Below are 17,112 nucleotides of genomic sequence, written 5' to 3'. Positions count from 1 at the left end.
AAATTTCCCTCTCATACTTTACCCACTTTTTTACCTATCTCCCATATTCTACCTTTTTTTTATCTCCATCTCTTTTACTAAACCTATTTTTTCTCATTCTCTCTTATTTTACCAATTTCTCATTAAAACCAATATCGTCCACAAATGGAACTACTTTTTGTGGACCCTCGAGTACAAAAATTTATGTTATACTAGACTACTGATGGTCCCATAACACAGAATCGACTCACACATAGTACACGCTTTAAATATTGAAACGCAAAAGATAATTGTCACTCCACGGTCGCCACTTCTCTCCGTCGTCTCCACCACTGGGCTGCTGGGCACCATCGTCTGTTGACGCCGAGAAGCTCGTGGTGAGCTTCGTGAGTTGTTAATTTTTTGTATTCTGAAGATGTTTTGTTATCTCATTTTTGAACTAGTTTTAAAGTGGATAATATGATAGATTAGTACAAATACTAAATATCACATGAATCATTGGATGATTTAAAATGAATTATCTTATTTGATTGGAGAATCATTAATTATCTCAAGATTAATATTGCTAATTTACTGGCACAACAACTCAATTATGTGGATTTACATGTAAAATATGACGTCGAATCTCTTGGCATCGTTGCATTAGATTAGCCATATATTTTGCCGTGTTTGCTATTACACTTTCCGTGCCCAACTTCGCATCGGTGAATGAACCGAATTCTCGTCCATCCGAAGTTAAGAATATTGTAACAAATATATGTCACATGAAACATTGGATGACTTAAGCTACACTTATAGTCAACACGCACCTGGCTTTAGAAAAATTGTCTAATTAAGGAAGATTCATTAATTCCCTCAAAGGATAGATATTGGTTACTTAATGGCATGACAACTGGATTCTATGGATTTACTTGTGGAAATACGACGTTGAATCTCTTGGTATCGCTGGATTAGATTAGCCATATATTTTGTTGTTTTCGTGCCCAACTTTGCACTAGTGAATGAAGGAATTCTCATCCCTTCGAAGTTAAGAATATAGTAACAATTATATGTCACATGAACCATTGGATGACTTTAGTTGCACTTATAGTGAACACACACCTTGCTTTAGAAGAATTATCTAATTATATGAGCGGAGATTCATTAATTCCCTCAAAGGATCGATATTGCTTACTTAATGGCTCGACAACTCAATTTTATGTGGATTTACTTGTAAAAATATTACGTCGAATGTCTTGGTATCGTTGTTTTTGATTAGCGATATATTTTGTCGTTTATGTTGTTACCCTTTTTGTTGTGAATGAACCGAATACTCGCGTGTATATAATATAGTAATAAATATATGCCACATTAACCATTTGATTACTTTTTTTTAATACAAAAAATCATTATGCATACTGCTTGTAGGTACTTGAATAGCTCTACCAGTATTTTGAATGGAAAAGACAAGCTACTTGGATCAAGTATACACACAGAAAGGGCCACAACCTTTCGAAACAGCTAAATTGAACAAAAAAAACTCACAAAATATTGGTCATGACACGGGCACACAAAGATTAGAACTACCAGTATCCAAAACAGTTTTGTGAAGAATAAAACTCCACATTGTGGACTACAAAATTGGTATTCTCTAAGCCTCAACAAAACCTTCCATTATCATCTCTGAGAGCTCTCAAAAATGTGCACACAGCGGCTTAGGGATGATCCACCCGGACATCCACCTTCATGGGACCAAGGAGCCCTTCGGTCAAGGCATTCTCTGATGTCAGAGCAGACCTCAAAATGCTTATAACCTCTTCCCTGCCAATGTTCAATGTGAACTCCTCGATATCAAAAGTCAAAATGCCGTTGCGGAGTACGGAAGACATATAATAGGGTTGTACCGTCAAATCATCCAATATTAGGAACTTTTCGGGTCCCTTAAGAAAGATTTCGGGTTCCTCAGGAAAATTAGTAGAATTGCTCGTCAATTCTCTAGAAAAACCTTCTTCGACTAGGATGTGGTTTTTTGTCAGATATCCGTTAGCAAAGGTTGATTCCATCAGCTTCTTTTTCATATCATCATAGTTGAACAGCAAACTTCTCACCAAGTTTCCAGCTCCTTTTAATGGAGAGTCCATCCCCACATGCACTGCTCCCAACGGAATAGCAATAAAACTAGACATGTAACACTCCTACCCGATTGGCCGCCAACCGAATAGATTTTGTTGGTTTTGAATTGTAAGTTAAGCTCCCCCATCTTGTGAGAGAACTCATTATATATAAAAGATGTCTTAACTTAATATTTTATTATATGGCTCTCTATGTGGACATTTGGCACTTTTTTGTTTAAAACACAAGTTTTCATGGTCTCTAGATTTTTCTACTACATTCCAATAATTAAAAGACCACTCTAGACAAGAGAAATCGGCACTTTATTTATTTATTTAATTATCATTCTATACAAATGCCTTTAATTTAAATTTAAGCATGTGCCATATTTGTTTCTAGATACATCTACTAATTTAAAAATCCCAATTACCACTGATAAATGTAACCATGCATCTGAGTCGTCCATTGTTATTAAGCAAGACCAATGGCTGAGCTTCAAAGGCAATGGTAAAATGAATTGGGTGTTATTTCTGTTGGAGTGAGTCACCAGCTGGGACCACGAGCTGGATGAGTGAGCTGCCACGTCGGCATATAAAGGTAGAACTCAAAGCGTCTCTCATAACAGAAACGAGAAGCATTCCATTCCAGATCGAAGAATCGTTTTTGAGTTTATCACTTGATTAGCTTTGGAGAGAAAAGTTAGATTAGAAGTGAGGAATTGTCTTCCGATTTATGAGATCTTTGTTTGTAATCTCTGTACCATTTCCATCAATAAAGTTACTCTCTTCCCCACCCGTTGACGTAGATCTTCCGATTGAACCACGTAAAATCCAGTGTTTAGTTAAAATTTTTGTTCTTGAGTTTACAATCGGTCGCCAATCATAACAAGTGGCGCCGTCTGCGGGAAACGAGATCGACGAAATTGGCGATGGCGACGATGAGGTTTGAAGCCGAAAAATTCTCGGGGAAGAATGATTTTGGTCTGTGGCAGATCAAAATGAGAGCTCTGTTGATTCAACAAGGCCTCGACGATGCAATTGTGCCGATCGATCCAAAGGGAAAGGAGAATGAAATCTTGATGAGAAAGAAGTGAAGAAAAGGGCGGATATGGCCAAGAAAGCTCACAGCGCCATTGTTCTCAATCTCACTGACAAGGTATTGCGAGAGGTTTCGAAAGAGACCACAACACATGGAGTTTGGACGAAATTAGAGAGTCTATATTTGACTAAATCGCTGGCGAATCGCTTGTACATGAAGCAGCGATTGTTCTCATACAAGATTCTTGAAGATCGATCATTTGCAGAGCAGATTGATGATTTTAGTAAAAATCTTGATGATCTGGAGAATGTTGATGGCCCTATGAAGAACGAAGATAAGGCAATCCTCCTCCTGAATGCTCTGCCGAAATCGTATCAGCATCTAAAAGATGCTATATTGTTTGGCCGGAATGCAGAATCTGGAATCACCTATGAAGAGGATCAATGTGCTCTTCGATCAAAGGAGCTTGAGAAGAACTCCTCTGCCCCCAGTGAGAATGGCAGCAGTCAGGCTTTGAATGTAAAAGGATTCAAAGGGAAAAAGAAGAAGGGGACTAATGGTTCTAAGCCTCATCAACGTCAAAAACAATCTGATGGAGGTGGGAAAGAAACCAGGAGCTGCCACTATTGTAAAAAACCCAAGCATTTGAAGAAGGATTGCTTCTCTTAGAAGAAGAAGCAAAGCGAGGGGCCTCAGAATCAGGCTGATCTGACTTTAGAAGGGGAGCCATCTCAGGTAATGAATGTGATTGGCAGAGAGATTGAAAAGGCTTGCATAATGGATTTTGGATGCAGCTTTCACATCAGTTCTTGCAGGGAATGGTTTGAGAGTTTTCTTGAAGCAACTGGATTAGTGATGCTTGGGAATGATCAAGTGTGCACAGTCAAGGGGATAGGAGATATACAGCTCAAAACCAACACTGGTGCAGTCAAGATCATCACATAAGTCAGGAACATTCCTGACATCAAAAGAAATCTCATATCTGTAGGCGTTTTGGAATCAAAGAGTTTTAAGAACACTTCTGAGAAAGGGCAGATGGTAGTATCCAAAGATGGTATTGATGTGTTGACAGCTAAGAGGAAAAATAGCCTATATTACTTAGAGGAAAAATCTATTGTTGGTTCTTTGAATATTGTGGAGAAAGTAGGTTATGAAAGGTGGCATAAGAGGCTTGGGCATATTGGTGAAACTGGGTTGAAGGAATTGGTCAGAAAAGGGATTATTCAGGTTGATGTTCCATCAAACTCGAGTGTGTGTGAACACTGCATTTTGGGGAAAAGCAAGAAACTCCCTTTTGAAGCAGGCATACACTAATCAAAGGAGATTCTGGACTATGCCCACTCAGATTTATGGGGCCCTACTCAGCCTCTTACCATGGGTGGAGGGAAATATTTCCTATCCATCGTCGATGACTATTCAAGGAAGGTATGGGTCTACATCTTGAAAGAGAAATCACAGGCCTTTGAGAAGTTTAGGGAGTGGAGTTTGGAGTTGAAGCAAAAGACTGGAAAGACTCTCAAGTGCTTGAGAATAGATAATGGCCTAGAGTTTCTATCTGCGGAATTTGAAGGTTTTTGCAAGAATAATGGGATCCAGAGGCATAGGACAGTTCCAGCCAACCCGCAACAAAATGGGGTGGCTGAATGCATGAACAAGATTCTCTTGGAGAGAGTGAGGTGTATGTTGTTATCCTCTGGGCTACCTAAAAGTTTCTGGGGAGAAGCAGTCAGCACTGCTGCCACACTAATCAACAACCTTCTTCTGCAATAGGCGATGAGATACCTAACACTAGATGGTATGGAAAAAATAGCAACTACAGAAGCTTAAGAGTATTTGGTTGCAGAGCTTATGCTCATTGTAAGCAAGGCAAACTCGATCCCAGGGCCTTAAAGTGCATAATGGTTGGTTATCAGTCTGGAGTCAAAGGTTATAGGCTTTGGTGTACTGAGAAAGGAAATCAAAAGATCATTATCAGCTGGGATGTGGTTTTTGATGAGGAGAAGATGCCATATTTGAGTAATGCTAATTCCATGGATTATGGGAAAGGAAAAACAAGTCTATATGAAGCTGAGAGCAGGTTAACTAGTGAAGATAAAGAAGCTATTATTGAGGATGGAGCTAATGATGGAGGTGGAGCTGATGCTCAGACACTTGATGCAGCTCCACCACCAACTAATAACAGTGGATGGAAACTTACCAGAGATAGAGTCAGAAGGGAAGGAAAGAGACCATCTAAATTCAGTGATTATGAGATGAGTTTTTTTGCTTTATGTGTGGCTGAGATCATTGAACATGCTGAACAATCCAGTTATTCAGAAGCCATCAAGAGCAAAGGAAAGGAAAATTGGCTTAGAGCCATGAGGGAGGAAATTGAAAGTTTGTTAAAGAACTATACTTGGATCTTAGTGAAGAATCCACTGACTAAGAAAATAATCAGTTGTAAGTGGATTTTCAAAAGGAAGATCGAGGTGGGAAAGACAGAAAACATAAGATTTAAAGCCCGGCTAGTGGCTAGGGGATTCACTCAAGAAGAGGGGGTGGACTTCAATGAATTTTTCTCACCGATTGTGAAGCACACTTCAAAAAGGATCTTGTTGGCTTTGGTGGCAAAGCATGATTGGGTTTTGCATCAGCTGGATGTCAAAACAGCTTTTCTTCATGGAGATTTGGAAGAAACGATATACATGCATCAACCAAAAGGTTTTGAAGTGCCAAACAGTGAAGGAATGGTCTGCCTTTTAAAAAAGAGCCTATATGGGTTGAAACAAAGTAGTAGACAGTGGTGGTATATGAAGTTTGATGAGCACATTACTGCCATGGGTTTCAGGAAATCAGATTTTGACAGCTGTGTATATATAAGAGAAAGAAAGGGTATTGGCGTATTGCAGTTGCTTTTCTTCTCTTGTATGTAGATGATATGTTAGTAGCAGCTTCAAATGATGATGAGGTAATGTTGGTAAAGTCAGAATTGGAAGCCAAGTTCGAAATGAAGGACCTAGGAGAGGCTAGGAGGATACTCGGGATGGATATAATCAGAAATAGATAGCAAAGGGAATTGAAGTTGGTGCAATCTGATTACATTCTGCTTTTGAAATTCCAGATGCATGATGCAAAGGCAGTGAGCACCCCATTGTCTGCTCATTTCAAGCTTAGCATGGACCAGAGGCCAAAGGATGATGGAGAAAGGAGGGATCTAAGTAAAATTCCCTATACAAACATCATAGGAAGCATTATGTACACTATGCTTTGCACTAGACCTGATTTGGCACAGGCCATTAGTGTCACAAGTCGCTTCAGGTCTGATCATGGGAGAGAGCACTGGATTGCACTCAAATGGCTGTTGAGATACCTCAAAGGGGCAGCTAAGTATGGCTTGGTTTACAGAGCAGGGATTGATCAGCAAGGTGAAGCTCTCATTGGCTTTTGTGATTCGGATTATGCCTCAAACAGGAACAACCGAAGGTCACAAACTGGTTATATTTTCAACTTGTATGGAACTGCCATAAGTTGGAAATCTGGTCTGCAGCATGTAGTGGCTTTATCTACAACGGAAGCTGAGTATATTGTCATTACAGAGGCAGTAAAGGAAGGAAAATGGCTCAAAGGGATCTTGGAAGATTTTGGTGAGAAACAGAGCACTTTGGATATTTTTTGTGATAGTAGCAGTGCCTTGGCTCTAACAAAACATCAAGTTTTTCACGAGAGAAGTAAGCAAATCGACGCGAAGCTTCATTTGGATGAAGTGCAGAAGGGAGAGGTCAGAATGCTGAAGATATCCACTGATCACAATGCTGCGGACATGTTAACTAAACCATTACCGACTGTGAAGTTTAAGTACTGTCAAGAGCTGGTTGGGCTCCGAGAGTAAGAAAGGTGTGACAAGATATGGAAGTGAGTGATCTTGATGGCATGGTTAAGGTGGAGATTGATAAATGTAACCATGCATCTGAGTCGTCCATTGTTATTAAGCAAGATCAATGGCTGAGCTTCAAAGGCAATGGTAAAATGAATTGGGTGTTATTTCTGTTGGAGTGAGTCACCAGCTGGGACCACAAGCTGGATGAGTGAGGCTGCCACGTTGGCATATAAAGGTAGAACTCAAAGCGTCTCTCATAACTGAACGAGAAGCATTCCATTCCAGATCGAAGAATCGTTTTTGAGTTCATCACTTGATTAGCTTTGGAGAGAAAAGTTAGATTAGAAGTGAGGAATTGTCTTCCGATTTGTGAGATCTTTGTTTGTAATCTCTGTACCATTTCCATCAATAAAGTTACTCTCTTCCCCGCCCGTGGACGTAGATCTTCGGATCGAACCACGTAAAATCCAGTGTGTAGTTTATAAGACACATTATCTATCACATAGAAGAAGAAAGGCTGAGACAATCGAAGCTCCTTGAATAGTGGGATGCAAATGTGAACATGAGACAGAGTATTGTGGGTCGTCTTTATCAGATGTCGACTGTGTTTTCCTTTTATTAAATGTTTAATTTATTTGTATTTAAGAATTATTTATTTTATCATATGATTCTGATATTTTCTTATGTGTTTACTTGAATTTTGATTTTTAGTTGGCTAAATGTTAGTATCATCCGTGATTTAAGGTTTCAAAATAAATTTTAAATCTAATATCTTCCTCATTACTAATTCAAATCTAATTTTTGTGTGTATGATGTATCTATTGACCTTAAAAGCACGAACTTTATAATTTTGGAATAGTTAAACAACATATTACTCATACACATTATTTTATTTACAACTTATATCATTGCATTACACTACTAATGATGTAAAGTCAACTCTCTCTCTCTTACTTTACCGATTATACATTAAAACCTTCGCCAAACCAAATTTTCACACTCCCTCCGTCCACCATTTAAAAAGCTCTTTTAACTTAACACGAGTTTTAAGAAATTATTTGACTTTGTGAAGAAAATTAAAAAGAGAAAGTGAGTGGAATATGAGATTCACTTTTAGTATTAATTTTATACTTGTGAGTATAAAAAGTTAATGTAATAATAAATGGTTCTCTATATCGTGGAACCCAAAATGACAAAATGATTCTTTAAATGCTAGACAAAGAGATTACTTTTTAGGGACAGAAAAAATTTGATATTTTTGTGAGACAAACTAAAATAAAGTATAGAGAAAATATTATATCGATGGATATATATTTTTATTGAGAGACAATGATAAAAGGACATATTTTTCATGTACTTGTATCGCTTTCAACAAAACATTCTAATTCTCATCTCGTACAAAACGAATATGTTATTCCTTCATCAAATACTACATAGTTTGGACTTGAAGTAAATTGAAGCTCAATTTAATTAGTAATAGTCCATTAGGTTTGACCCTGTTAGGTTTGGTATACTGAAAAGCATGTTTCGAGCAAGTTTCGCTCGAATAGAATCTTGCTTGTATACGTAAAACTCTATAATCCACTTTTAACTCGATTCAGTATTATTCGAGCAGTTTCGCACGAATAGAATCAGTATATTATTACATTGTGTTTGCTTGTGCATTTATAAGATGTTTTATAAACATTTAAATGCATAAGAAGTAAACAAAGTCTAAGTCTTTTGCTTAGTAGACCGGTTGTGGGCGTCATCCACTTTAAGGTAACACGGTCAGATCTATGCAATGCTTTGCAAAAGAAAAAGAAGAATTTCACAACCTAGATAGGCTTTGGCTACCTATCGTGAAAGGTTGCAATGTCAGTCCGCATATTTCTAAGCCTTATTGAAATAAGATGACATTGGTGTGCTATAGCACTGAACGGATCTAACAGCAAGACGTGTCTTTATGCTATCTACTTGAAAGACTAGGTCTTGATAAAATACTATTTCTTAATCTACATATGTTAGCATTGAGCATACGGTATTGATTATGCACTACTTTGACTTATCAAATGGTGCGGGTTTTTCGCAACCCAATAATCCTGATATATTGGGTAGTGGTGATTAATATCTAGCGGTGTTAGGATTGCTATTATGTTGAATCGTGCGCGAGGTGAGTCTTGTTTGATAATGTCCTCAAGAGGAGCTTGAACAAGGTTTTATTATTCGGAAAACTGGCCAGTTGGAGTTTTATTACTCTATGAATAATAAATAAATGTTTCTTGCTAAGTCCACTCTTGGAATTAATAAGATGTTAATTAATTAAGTCCATAGCAAACATTAATTAATTAATGAACATTTATATCTTAAGCGCGGGAAATAAATAATAAACAAAGTGGAAACCCGGATTACTTGTAATTTCGGATTTGGATGGGGAGAGTTTAATATTACTTTTGTAGTGACTGGTCATATTGTTCCAATATAAGCTTGTATTAAATTGTGGGTTCAATTTAATTAGTAAAAAGCTAATTGGGGGAGCCCATATCCAAAACCTTCCATAGATCCCTGTCTGGGTCCAAAAGGAACTTAATATAAATAGGAGAATAAAGAGAGACAGAAATCATAATTTTTATTACTCATATTTTTCGTCTCCCTCTACCTAGAAGAGTTCGAATTTCTCTCCTAATTGGAGAAGGATTTCTTATGTCTTCTTTATTCGAGTCCTAGTATTTTGATAAGATCAGCCCACCTTGATATCGAGATACGGTTCGGGAACCAGAGAGAAGATCTGTGGTTTAGTATCAAAGATCATCACGTGGAGAAGGCGCGAGCAATCGATGATTCTTTGGATAATCAAATCGGTAACCCTAAACTGTAGAACTCATGTTTTAGGATTTACTTTCTTAGAGCATGAATTATTTGCGTTCTAGCATGCAATTATCTGTTTAACATGTGAATTGATTAATCGCATAATCGGTCAAATAGATCTGTGTCTGATTTATTTGTTTTGTACAAGTCTTTCGTTGTGCAAGGGGCTCCTAACCCCATCAGACCCAAGTGTAATCTTCATGAATTCCTCATCTGACCCATCATAAATTTGTATAAGGGAGACTAGACATAAGACAAAGTAAATCAGTGTCATTATTTTTTGGGATTTTCCAAATTCTCAAAGGTGAGAATTCGAAATCTTCATCTTTCCTTCTAATGGGAATATTGTCTTCTTTCTAACACAGTCCTTTCCTGTTCGATATGTTTTGCCCATACAAAAATCAAACTTTGTGTTTTGGAAAAAATCATAAGATCGAGTTTTGAAGATCATAAATTCGGTAATTCTAAATCGTAGAATTCATGATTTAGGATTTATATTGTTATACACAAATTATTTGTGTTCAATCATATAATTACGTGTTTAACATGAAAAATGATTAATCCCTTAAACGTTCAAATAGATTTTGTGCCTGGTTTATTTGGTTAAGCAAGTCTTCCACTGTGCTTGGTCACCATAACCCTAACACGAACTACATAGGGTCAATCTGGATAACTATAGGGTCAATCTGTATACCTTTATTATTAAAGAAATACTCATTCCGTCCCATAATACTTTCTTTTTTGGTTCGTGCCACAAAATATGTGTATTTTATTTTTGGAAAGTTATCCCAATTTATTACCCGTATACATCAATTTTAGCTACAAGATCTGCCCCTCCATTGCCATCAAGCACTCATATTTTTATGGGTCGGAAGGAGTACAATATTAAGTTGTCAATTTGTTTTCCCCTTTCAGTTTTGGTTCTATAAGCATATTTTTCTCTCAACACCCTAGCCGCCCTAATCTATACGCGTCGCCGCTACCAGTGGCGTATGCAGCTAAGGACAAGGGGGTATAACTGTACCCCCAAAATAATGTATTCTTACTGTATTATTTGTATTGAAGTTACTAAGTGTCAAGTGCTCTAGTGGCTGATGAAGCACTTTCGCATTACAGCCGAGCTGAGTTCGATTCCCCATCGTTGCACTATGGCCTTTTCTCAGCCCTTATGTTTAAGTAGTTTAGGTTTTTATGCTTTTATATAGTACTTAGTACTCCCTCCGTTCCATAGTAATGGAGGCAAAACTTTTCGGCACGGAGATTAAGAAAAATTGTGTTATGTGAGTTAAGTAAAGAGAGAATAAAGTGAAAAATGAAAAAGGTAGAGAGATGAAGATAGAAAAAAGTAAGAGAGAGTAAAGTAGGTGTGGAAAAATGTATTGACTTTTACTAAAAAAAGAAATGACTCTATTACTATGGAACGGACGGAAATGGAAAAACGCCCCTATTACTATGGAACGGAGGGAGTATAATTTAGGTGAAATTCAATTAGTTACACTTTTTATTCTTTATGGTTATATTAATTGTTTGTTATGGGATACAATCTCTAAGTTTAATTATGTTGTAAAATGACTTTAAAATGGAAGATTATTGTAAGATGTTATTTTAAATATTATTTTATTTTTACTATGTTACACTCTCTCTGTTCCATAATAGAAGTCATACTTTTCTTTTTAGTTTGTGCCACAAAAATGTTACGTTTTCTTTTTTAAAAAAATTCTCTCTAATATTAATATAAATATATTATTTTCTCTCCCTTAACACATAAAATAACGTCCCCCAAAATCCCGAACCATTACTCACGTGTGCCATCTATTATGGGACGAAAAGAGTATATTACATAAAATTCGCACCTCCAATCCAAAAAGTCTGGATCTGCCACTGGCCGCTGCCACTCCGGCGCTACTATATCTATCCCCATCGTCGCGCCATTCAATCATTCTATTGTCGTTTCCCATCACGCTACGAGCTCCTTTCGTATCACATGTGTATGAGAAGATTTGGGGAAACTGATAAATTTGAAAATTTTATCCGCAAAATGTTGCTTTAAACAACTTCACATCAAGTCCCCGTAAAAATGACGTTGTTTTACTTACACTATAATTCCTTAATTTAAGGAATAATTTAAAATTTGGATGAAAAAGTTAGATTTTGCTCAAAGTTGATTTCTAAATTTTAAAGGCCTTATTGAATATCTGAAACCAAGCCCATAATAAATTTAGCCCAAGTAGCTTCCAACGTCGTCGTCTTGATCGCTTTCATTCTCCACATTCCCAATTCGATTTCTCTCTCTAAACACAGCTCACTCTACCAATCCGCCATAGCCATGGGTTTCGGATCCCTAAGGTCCCTGATCCGACCCGCATCCAGAATCCTTTCACCCGCATCCTTTTTCTCTCCAGCTACAAGAACATTCTCCACCTCCTCTCCGCCGCAGCAGCTCCACCGCCTCTTCGCTCCCCTCCGCCGCGACAATCCTTGGATTCCTCCTCGCAGCGCCTTCCACAGTCTCACCGACACCAGGTACCCAAAGCGTAGGCCCGTCGACAAGCCGCGCCGCAAGAGAGCAAGCTTGAAACCCCCAGGTTCGGCTGAATTTAGGGTTTTGTGTTGCTTATTGATTGGAATTGATGATTGATAACGTTATCGTGGGAAATGTGCTTAATTAGGTCCGTATGCGTGGGTAAAATGCGTTCCTGGGGAGACTATTCTTCCTAACCAGCCGAATCAGGGAAGTGTGAAGAGAAGGAATGAGAAGAAGAGGATTAAACAGCATCGCGCATTCATAAAGGTGGATTTATATGTCAAATTGTCTTTATGGTTTATTCATGCCATTCATTGCCATGTTTTGGTCTTTTCATTTCAATATATTTTGAGCTAGATCGTGTTAGTTCGGATTGTTGCTGTCTTTGGGTTAATTCAGTGCCTTCTAGGGTAGAGTTTTGGTTCACATTGAGCTTGATCGTGCTAAGTGAGACTTGTTGATATGAAATGTTAATTGCCCGATAGGAGGTTTAGCACTCGAGCTCGTAGTTATAAAAATGAAAACTATGTTGCCAAATGCATTTTTATGTGGGATGTATGTCAAGTTTGATTCCCATTGAGCTTGGCTGTCGTGAACTGAACTTCTAGTCTAGTATGAGGTTTAGGAATTGAACTTGTAGTAGTAGAAATGAGAATTATGTTATCAAATGCATTTTGGTGACTGACGTGTGCTTCTAGTTGATTTATCTACTATACTTTAGTTAGGCACCTCATCATCGGATGGGTTCTATAACTTCGCATTGAGTTGGAGACACCTTCTTTCTAAATCATAATTGCATGTCACAGCAGCATAAGTTTTGGTCAGCTGAGGATTTAAACTAGAATTGAGTCCATCAGGATAGAATATAAATTATAAATTTGATTGAAATTAACTTTTGATATGGTTACTCAATGTCATTCTTCCCCACTCTATGTTTTAGCTGTTGTATGTATGGTACTAAAAAATGTTATCTTGTCACCGGCCTACTAACATTGCCTCAAGTTTTCGTAATACGTTGAGCTGATTATGAATCAAACTTTTAGTTAGAAGTTTAAGATTTTATATTGAGCTCAACTCACTAGCATGTTGTAATATATGAACTTAAGCTTATGGAGTAAAGGTTTTTAGCAAGGCAAGTGCTTTTGATTGTGCATGCGCTGCTTTCAACTTACTCTGTGTGAAGGAGGGGTATAGGAAATACATTAGTTCATATTTGTTTTTCAGCTTTGAAACAAAGACTCGTGTTGACATCCTGTAAGTGATTGAGGATCTAAGTAGTTCTGTTATTGTAGCTCACTGTCTTCATTAAAGAAGTTTAAGACAGATTTTGTGATATTTCAGATTCTCATTCGAACTGCCAATGGTCTATAATTTTTGTTTTGGTGCGTGTTCTTGTTGGCTGTTGGTAGTTTGGAAGGACATTTTATTTCATAATTGTACATTGCTACCTTTGAATGTCTGTATCATTTCCTGTATTAGTTGGAAAGAAAGATACGCAGAGGTCAGGTGCAGGAGGCCAAGAAGAAGAAGCTCACCCTACGGGTGGAGCGTAAGATGGCTGCCGTTGCGAGAGACAGAGCCTGGGCAGAAAGATTAGTTGAGCTCAAACGGATTGAAGAGGAGAAGAAGGCAAGCAGCTATGTGAGCTGATTCTCTCTCTGCATCTCTAGATTTGGCTTCTTTTCAAGTTAGATGCCAAAGCTGCTGGTTTTCCTTTGCATATGGAAGCATCACTCTCTTTTGAGAGATGAAAATTCAATGCTTTAACTGATTTTAGCTTCTTTTAGAAAATTTTCCTTAACTACAAGTATATTTTGAGGACTACCATTTGTAATTTGTATGCAAATGGAATGGAATACAAGCTACGTGCAGAATGTTTCAATAAAGAAGCTGTGAAATTCCTTACTTGTATGGTGCAAGATTTTTCATTACATTCAACGGTGATAAATATTGATATGCGCATTATATATTGATAGAAAAGTATATCGAATGTAATCAGAAAAATCAGATACCAATTTTAATACTAATATTCAAGTATTCCATCCGTCCCATTATATGTTAAACATTTCTTTTGGGCACAAGTTTTTAGATGGTGTTGTTTAGTGATTAAATGAAAAGAAAATAAAGTAAAAGTGAGAAAAAAAAAGTAGAGAGAAAATGTAGGAAATAGGATAAAGTAAGAGTGAGATAGATGATTGTTGTTTTGTCATAAAAAAAAAATATAACTTATAATAGAACTGATCCAAAAAGGAATACGTCTAACTTGACTAGTATTATCAACCCCCTAATGTAAATAATTGAAAAACACTACATTTAGGTACAATGCAACATAAAAATAATATAAAATTGAGTAGTATTATCAACCCCCCTAATGTAAATAATTGAAAAACACTACATTTAGGTACAATGCAACATAAAAATAATATATAAAATGGACTATCCTCCTGTAAGGTTGTAACGAACATAATGCAATATTGTTCATTATATGGGATAGTTCTTTATATATACATAAAATATGGGTTGTGATAAAATGTAAACTCTATATATTGTACAAACTTCGAACTCCTCAACACAATGTCAACGCATTGTAAAATTTCAAGATTTTAATGTCAACACATTTTCAACCGTTGACACTCTGTTGACATTTTTCTGTTGATATTATTTTGTTATCTGTTAATATTTTTTAACGGTCCATGTCATAGTTTAGAGCTTGTACAATATTTAGAGTTTGCATTTTATTATATTTCCATAAAATATTCATGATTGCATTAAATATCATATCTCACTGAAAGCTATTTCTAGTTAAACATGTTTAATTGTATTTCAATGTGATATGAGTAAAAGTAAGAGTAACTTTTATTCGTTGAGCGACAGTGCTTCCACTCGGCACCGTTTGATCACTAAGGCCGACTTTCGTCCCTGTTCGACGGATTGGTCTTGCAGTCAAGATCCCTTTTGCATTTGCACTCGAGGGCCAATCTTCGTCAACGTATGCTTGCATATTCGTCCATAGGTCAAATTGAATATGTAATTATTGAAATAATTGTTGGAGACTCAAATAATGGATATGCAAGCATGATAACTTATATGTTGTTCTAGTCCAGAGCCTTTGTCCTAGCGGCAAGGAGCTTAGACATCAATGTATGAGGTGCCGAATTCGAGCCCTCTCGACGTCAGTTGTAATTTATGGAATTTCAGCAGTAACATATTGTTCCATGGAGGTAAGGTCCAAAATATGGAATTTCAGCAATAACGTATTGTTCCATGGAGGTAAGGTCCAAAATATGGAAGAAAGAAGCGTTTCCACCACTCTACCACCCAGTACGGTCATGGAATAGATTAAATCAATCCAAAAATGGATTTCGTTGTTCAAGAATTTTGTTTGGGCAGTTCATACCATCCATACATATAGTGCTTTGATCTAAGATTTCAATTCTTCCGTTTTTCAGTAGTAACATATTGTTCCATGGAGATAAGGTCCAAAATATGGAAGAAAGAAGCGTTTCCACCACGCTACCACCCAGTACGGTCATGGAATAGATGAAATCAATCCAAAAATGAATTTTTGTTCAAGAATGAAATCTTATTGGAACTATCCATATCCGGTTCATCCTTTAGAACCCTATCACACCCCAGATCTAGTGAAATATGATGAATTGAGACGATATTTTGAAATACGTAATTATCTTGAATAGATTAACCAGTTCTTTATTTTCTGATCGTCTGGAAGGAATCGCAGAAGGTGAGATGTTCTTGCACTTTTAATGTTTGGTTGCTGATTTTATCTCTTAAATATGAAATCAGCCGTTTATAATTTCAATTAATCAATGATCCTAGAGTTGTTTTGCATTTCCGTTCATTTTTCTCCATTATTTCAAGGTGTCGTCATCAAAATGTATTGCTACGTCATGTGTTACCAATTACCAGTACCAAATTGCACTGTTATTTATTAAATATCGCATTTGAAAGGGCATTTGCAGTTCAATATTTAATTGCATTTCAATTTGATATTTGTCACATGCTTATGTTTTGTTTTTTATTTTAACCAGTTTCATATGCAACATTTAGCGTATCAACAAAATCGCTAATTGCTAGTGCCATAGCAACTTCAGACGAATATAGCTCTTTCAATGCTTTATTTGGCGCTTCACCATTGCTCATGTTCTCTGTTCCATCTAGGCCTAGCGATACATCTGGTATATTGCTACTTTCTTCTTGGATTACCTGCTCTACCCTTCTCAACAGTGCTATGTCTCTATCTATGCCTTCTTTTATCATACGATCAACGTAAAACCACGTCCAAACCACCCAGCTTTTTGTTCAAACTGTTGATTTGTCTTTAACAATTCCATTATCCAAGTGCTCTGATAGTTGAGAAACGACGTTCCACAACCCTCCTGCCAATGATCATCCAATCAACATAACAATCCTGATAAAAAAAAAACACACATAAACTAATGACTGTGGAGATATAAAGTAATTGACCCTACCACAAGGAAAACAATGGGTCATGTGACTACACACATAAACTAATGACTGTGGAGATATAAAGTAATTGACCCTACCACAAGGAAAACAATGGGTCATGTGACTCAACAAGAAGATATTACACAGGACCCACTGTTTTCCTTGTGACAAGGTCAAGTACTTTATATCTCCAAATTCATTACTTACTCATAGTTGATGTAAGCTTCTATGTGTGTTCTTTATCAGGGTTGTTAACTTGATCAGATGATCATGCAGGAGGTTTGTGGAACGTCATTTCCCAACTACCAGA

At 37.0% G+C, this 17,112-nt stretch overlaps 3 protein-coding genes across 3 annotated transcripts; 2 read left to right on the top strand and 1 right to left on the bottom strand.

The window, feature by feature from the left end:
* Nucleotides 1-1,445: 1,445 nt before the first annotated feature.
* On the bottom strand, nt 1,446-2,197 carry LOC125205199. Its single transcript, XM_048104026.1, has 2 exons — nt 1,863-2,197; nt 1,446-1,779 (listed from the first exon to the last, which is right to left on the bottom strand). Exons 1-2 carry the CDS (start codon nt 2,142-2,144, stop codon nt 1,636-1,638), a joined length of 426 nt encoding a protein of 141 aa, XP_047959983.1. The 5' UTR covers nt 2,145-2,197; the 3' UTR covers nt 1,446-1,635.
* Nucleotides 2,198-6,208: 4,011 nt separating this feature from the next.
* On the top strand, nt 6,209-6,976 carry LOC125186801 (secreted RxLR effector protein 161-like). The gene has a single exon (XM_048083247.1). It carries the CDS (start codon nt 6,209-6,211, stop codon nt 6,974-6,976), a length of 768 nt encoding a protein of 255 aa, XP_047939204.1.
* A 5,078-nt stretch (nt 6,977-12,054) lies between these two features.
* LOC125201989 lies at nt 12,055-14,240 on the top strand. The gene is made up of 3 exons (XM_048100332.1): nt 12,055-12,396; nt 12,481-12,602; nt 13,815-14,240. The coding sequence occupies exons 1-3, from the start codon at nt 12,138-12,140 to the stop codon at nt 13,983-13,985; spliced, it is 552 nt and encodes a 183-aa protein (XP_047956289.1). The 5' UTR covers nt 12,055-12,137; the 3' UTR covers nt 13,986-14,240.
* The last annotated feature ends 2,872 nt before the right edge of the window (nt 14,241-17,112 follow it).

The sequence above is a fragment of the Salvia hispanica genome, chromosome 1 (assembly GCF_023119035.1).
Source record: "Salvia hispanica cultivar TCC Black 2014 chromosome 1, UniMelb_Shisp_WGS_1.0, whole genome shotgun sequence".
Classification (NCBI taxonomy): domain Eukaryota; kingdom Viridiplantae; phylum Streptophyta; class Magnoliopsida; order Lamiales; family Lamiaceae; genus Salvia; species Salvia hispanica.
This window is presented reverse-complemented; position numbering and strand designations above follow the sequence as displayed.

Coding starts and splice junctions, on each gene's coding strand:
- LOC125205199 (XM_048104026.1), bottom strand. CDS start 2,144: ATGTCTAGTTTTATTGCTATTCCGTTGGGAGCAGTGCATGTGGGGATG. Junction 1,780..1,862: donor TAATATTGGATGATTTGACG/GTACAACCCTAT, acceptor GAACATTGGCAG/GGAAGAGGTTATAAGCATTT.
- LOC125186801 (XM_048083247.1), top strand. CDS start 6,209: ATGCATGATGCAAAGGCAGTGAGCACCCCATTGTCTGCTCATTTCAAG.
- LOC125201989 (XM_048100332.1), top strand. CDS start 12,138: ATGGGTTTCGGATCCCTAAGGTCCCTGATCCGACCCGCATCCAGAATC. Junction 12,397..12,480: donor AGCAAGCTTGAAACCCCCAG/GTTCGGCTGAAT, acceptor GTGCTTAATTAG/GTCCGTATGCGTGGGTAAAA. Junction 12,603..13,814: donor AGCATCGCGCATTCATAAAG/GTGGATTTATAT, acceptor TTCCTGTATTAG/TTGGAAAGAAAGATACGCAG.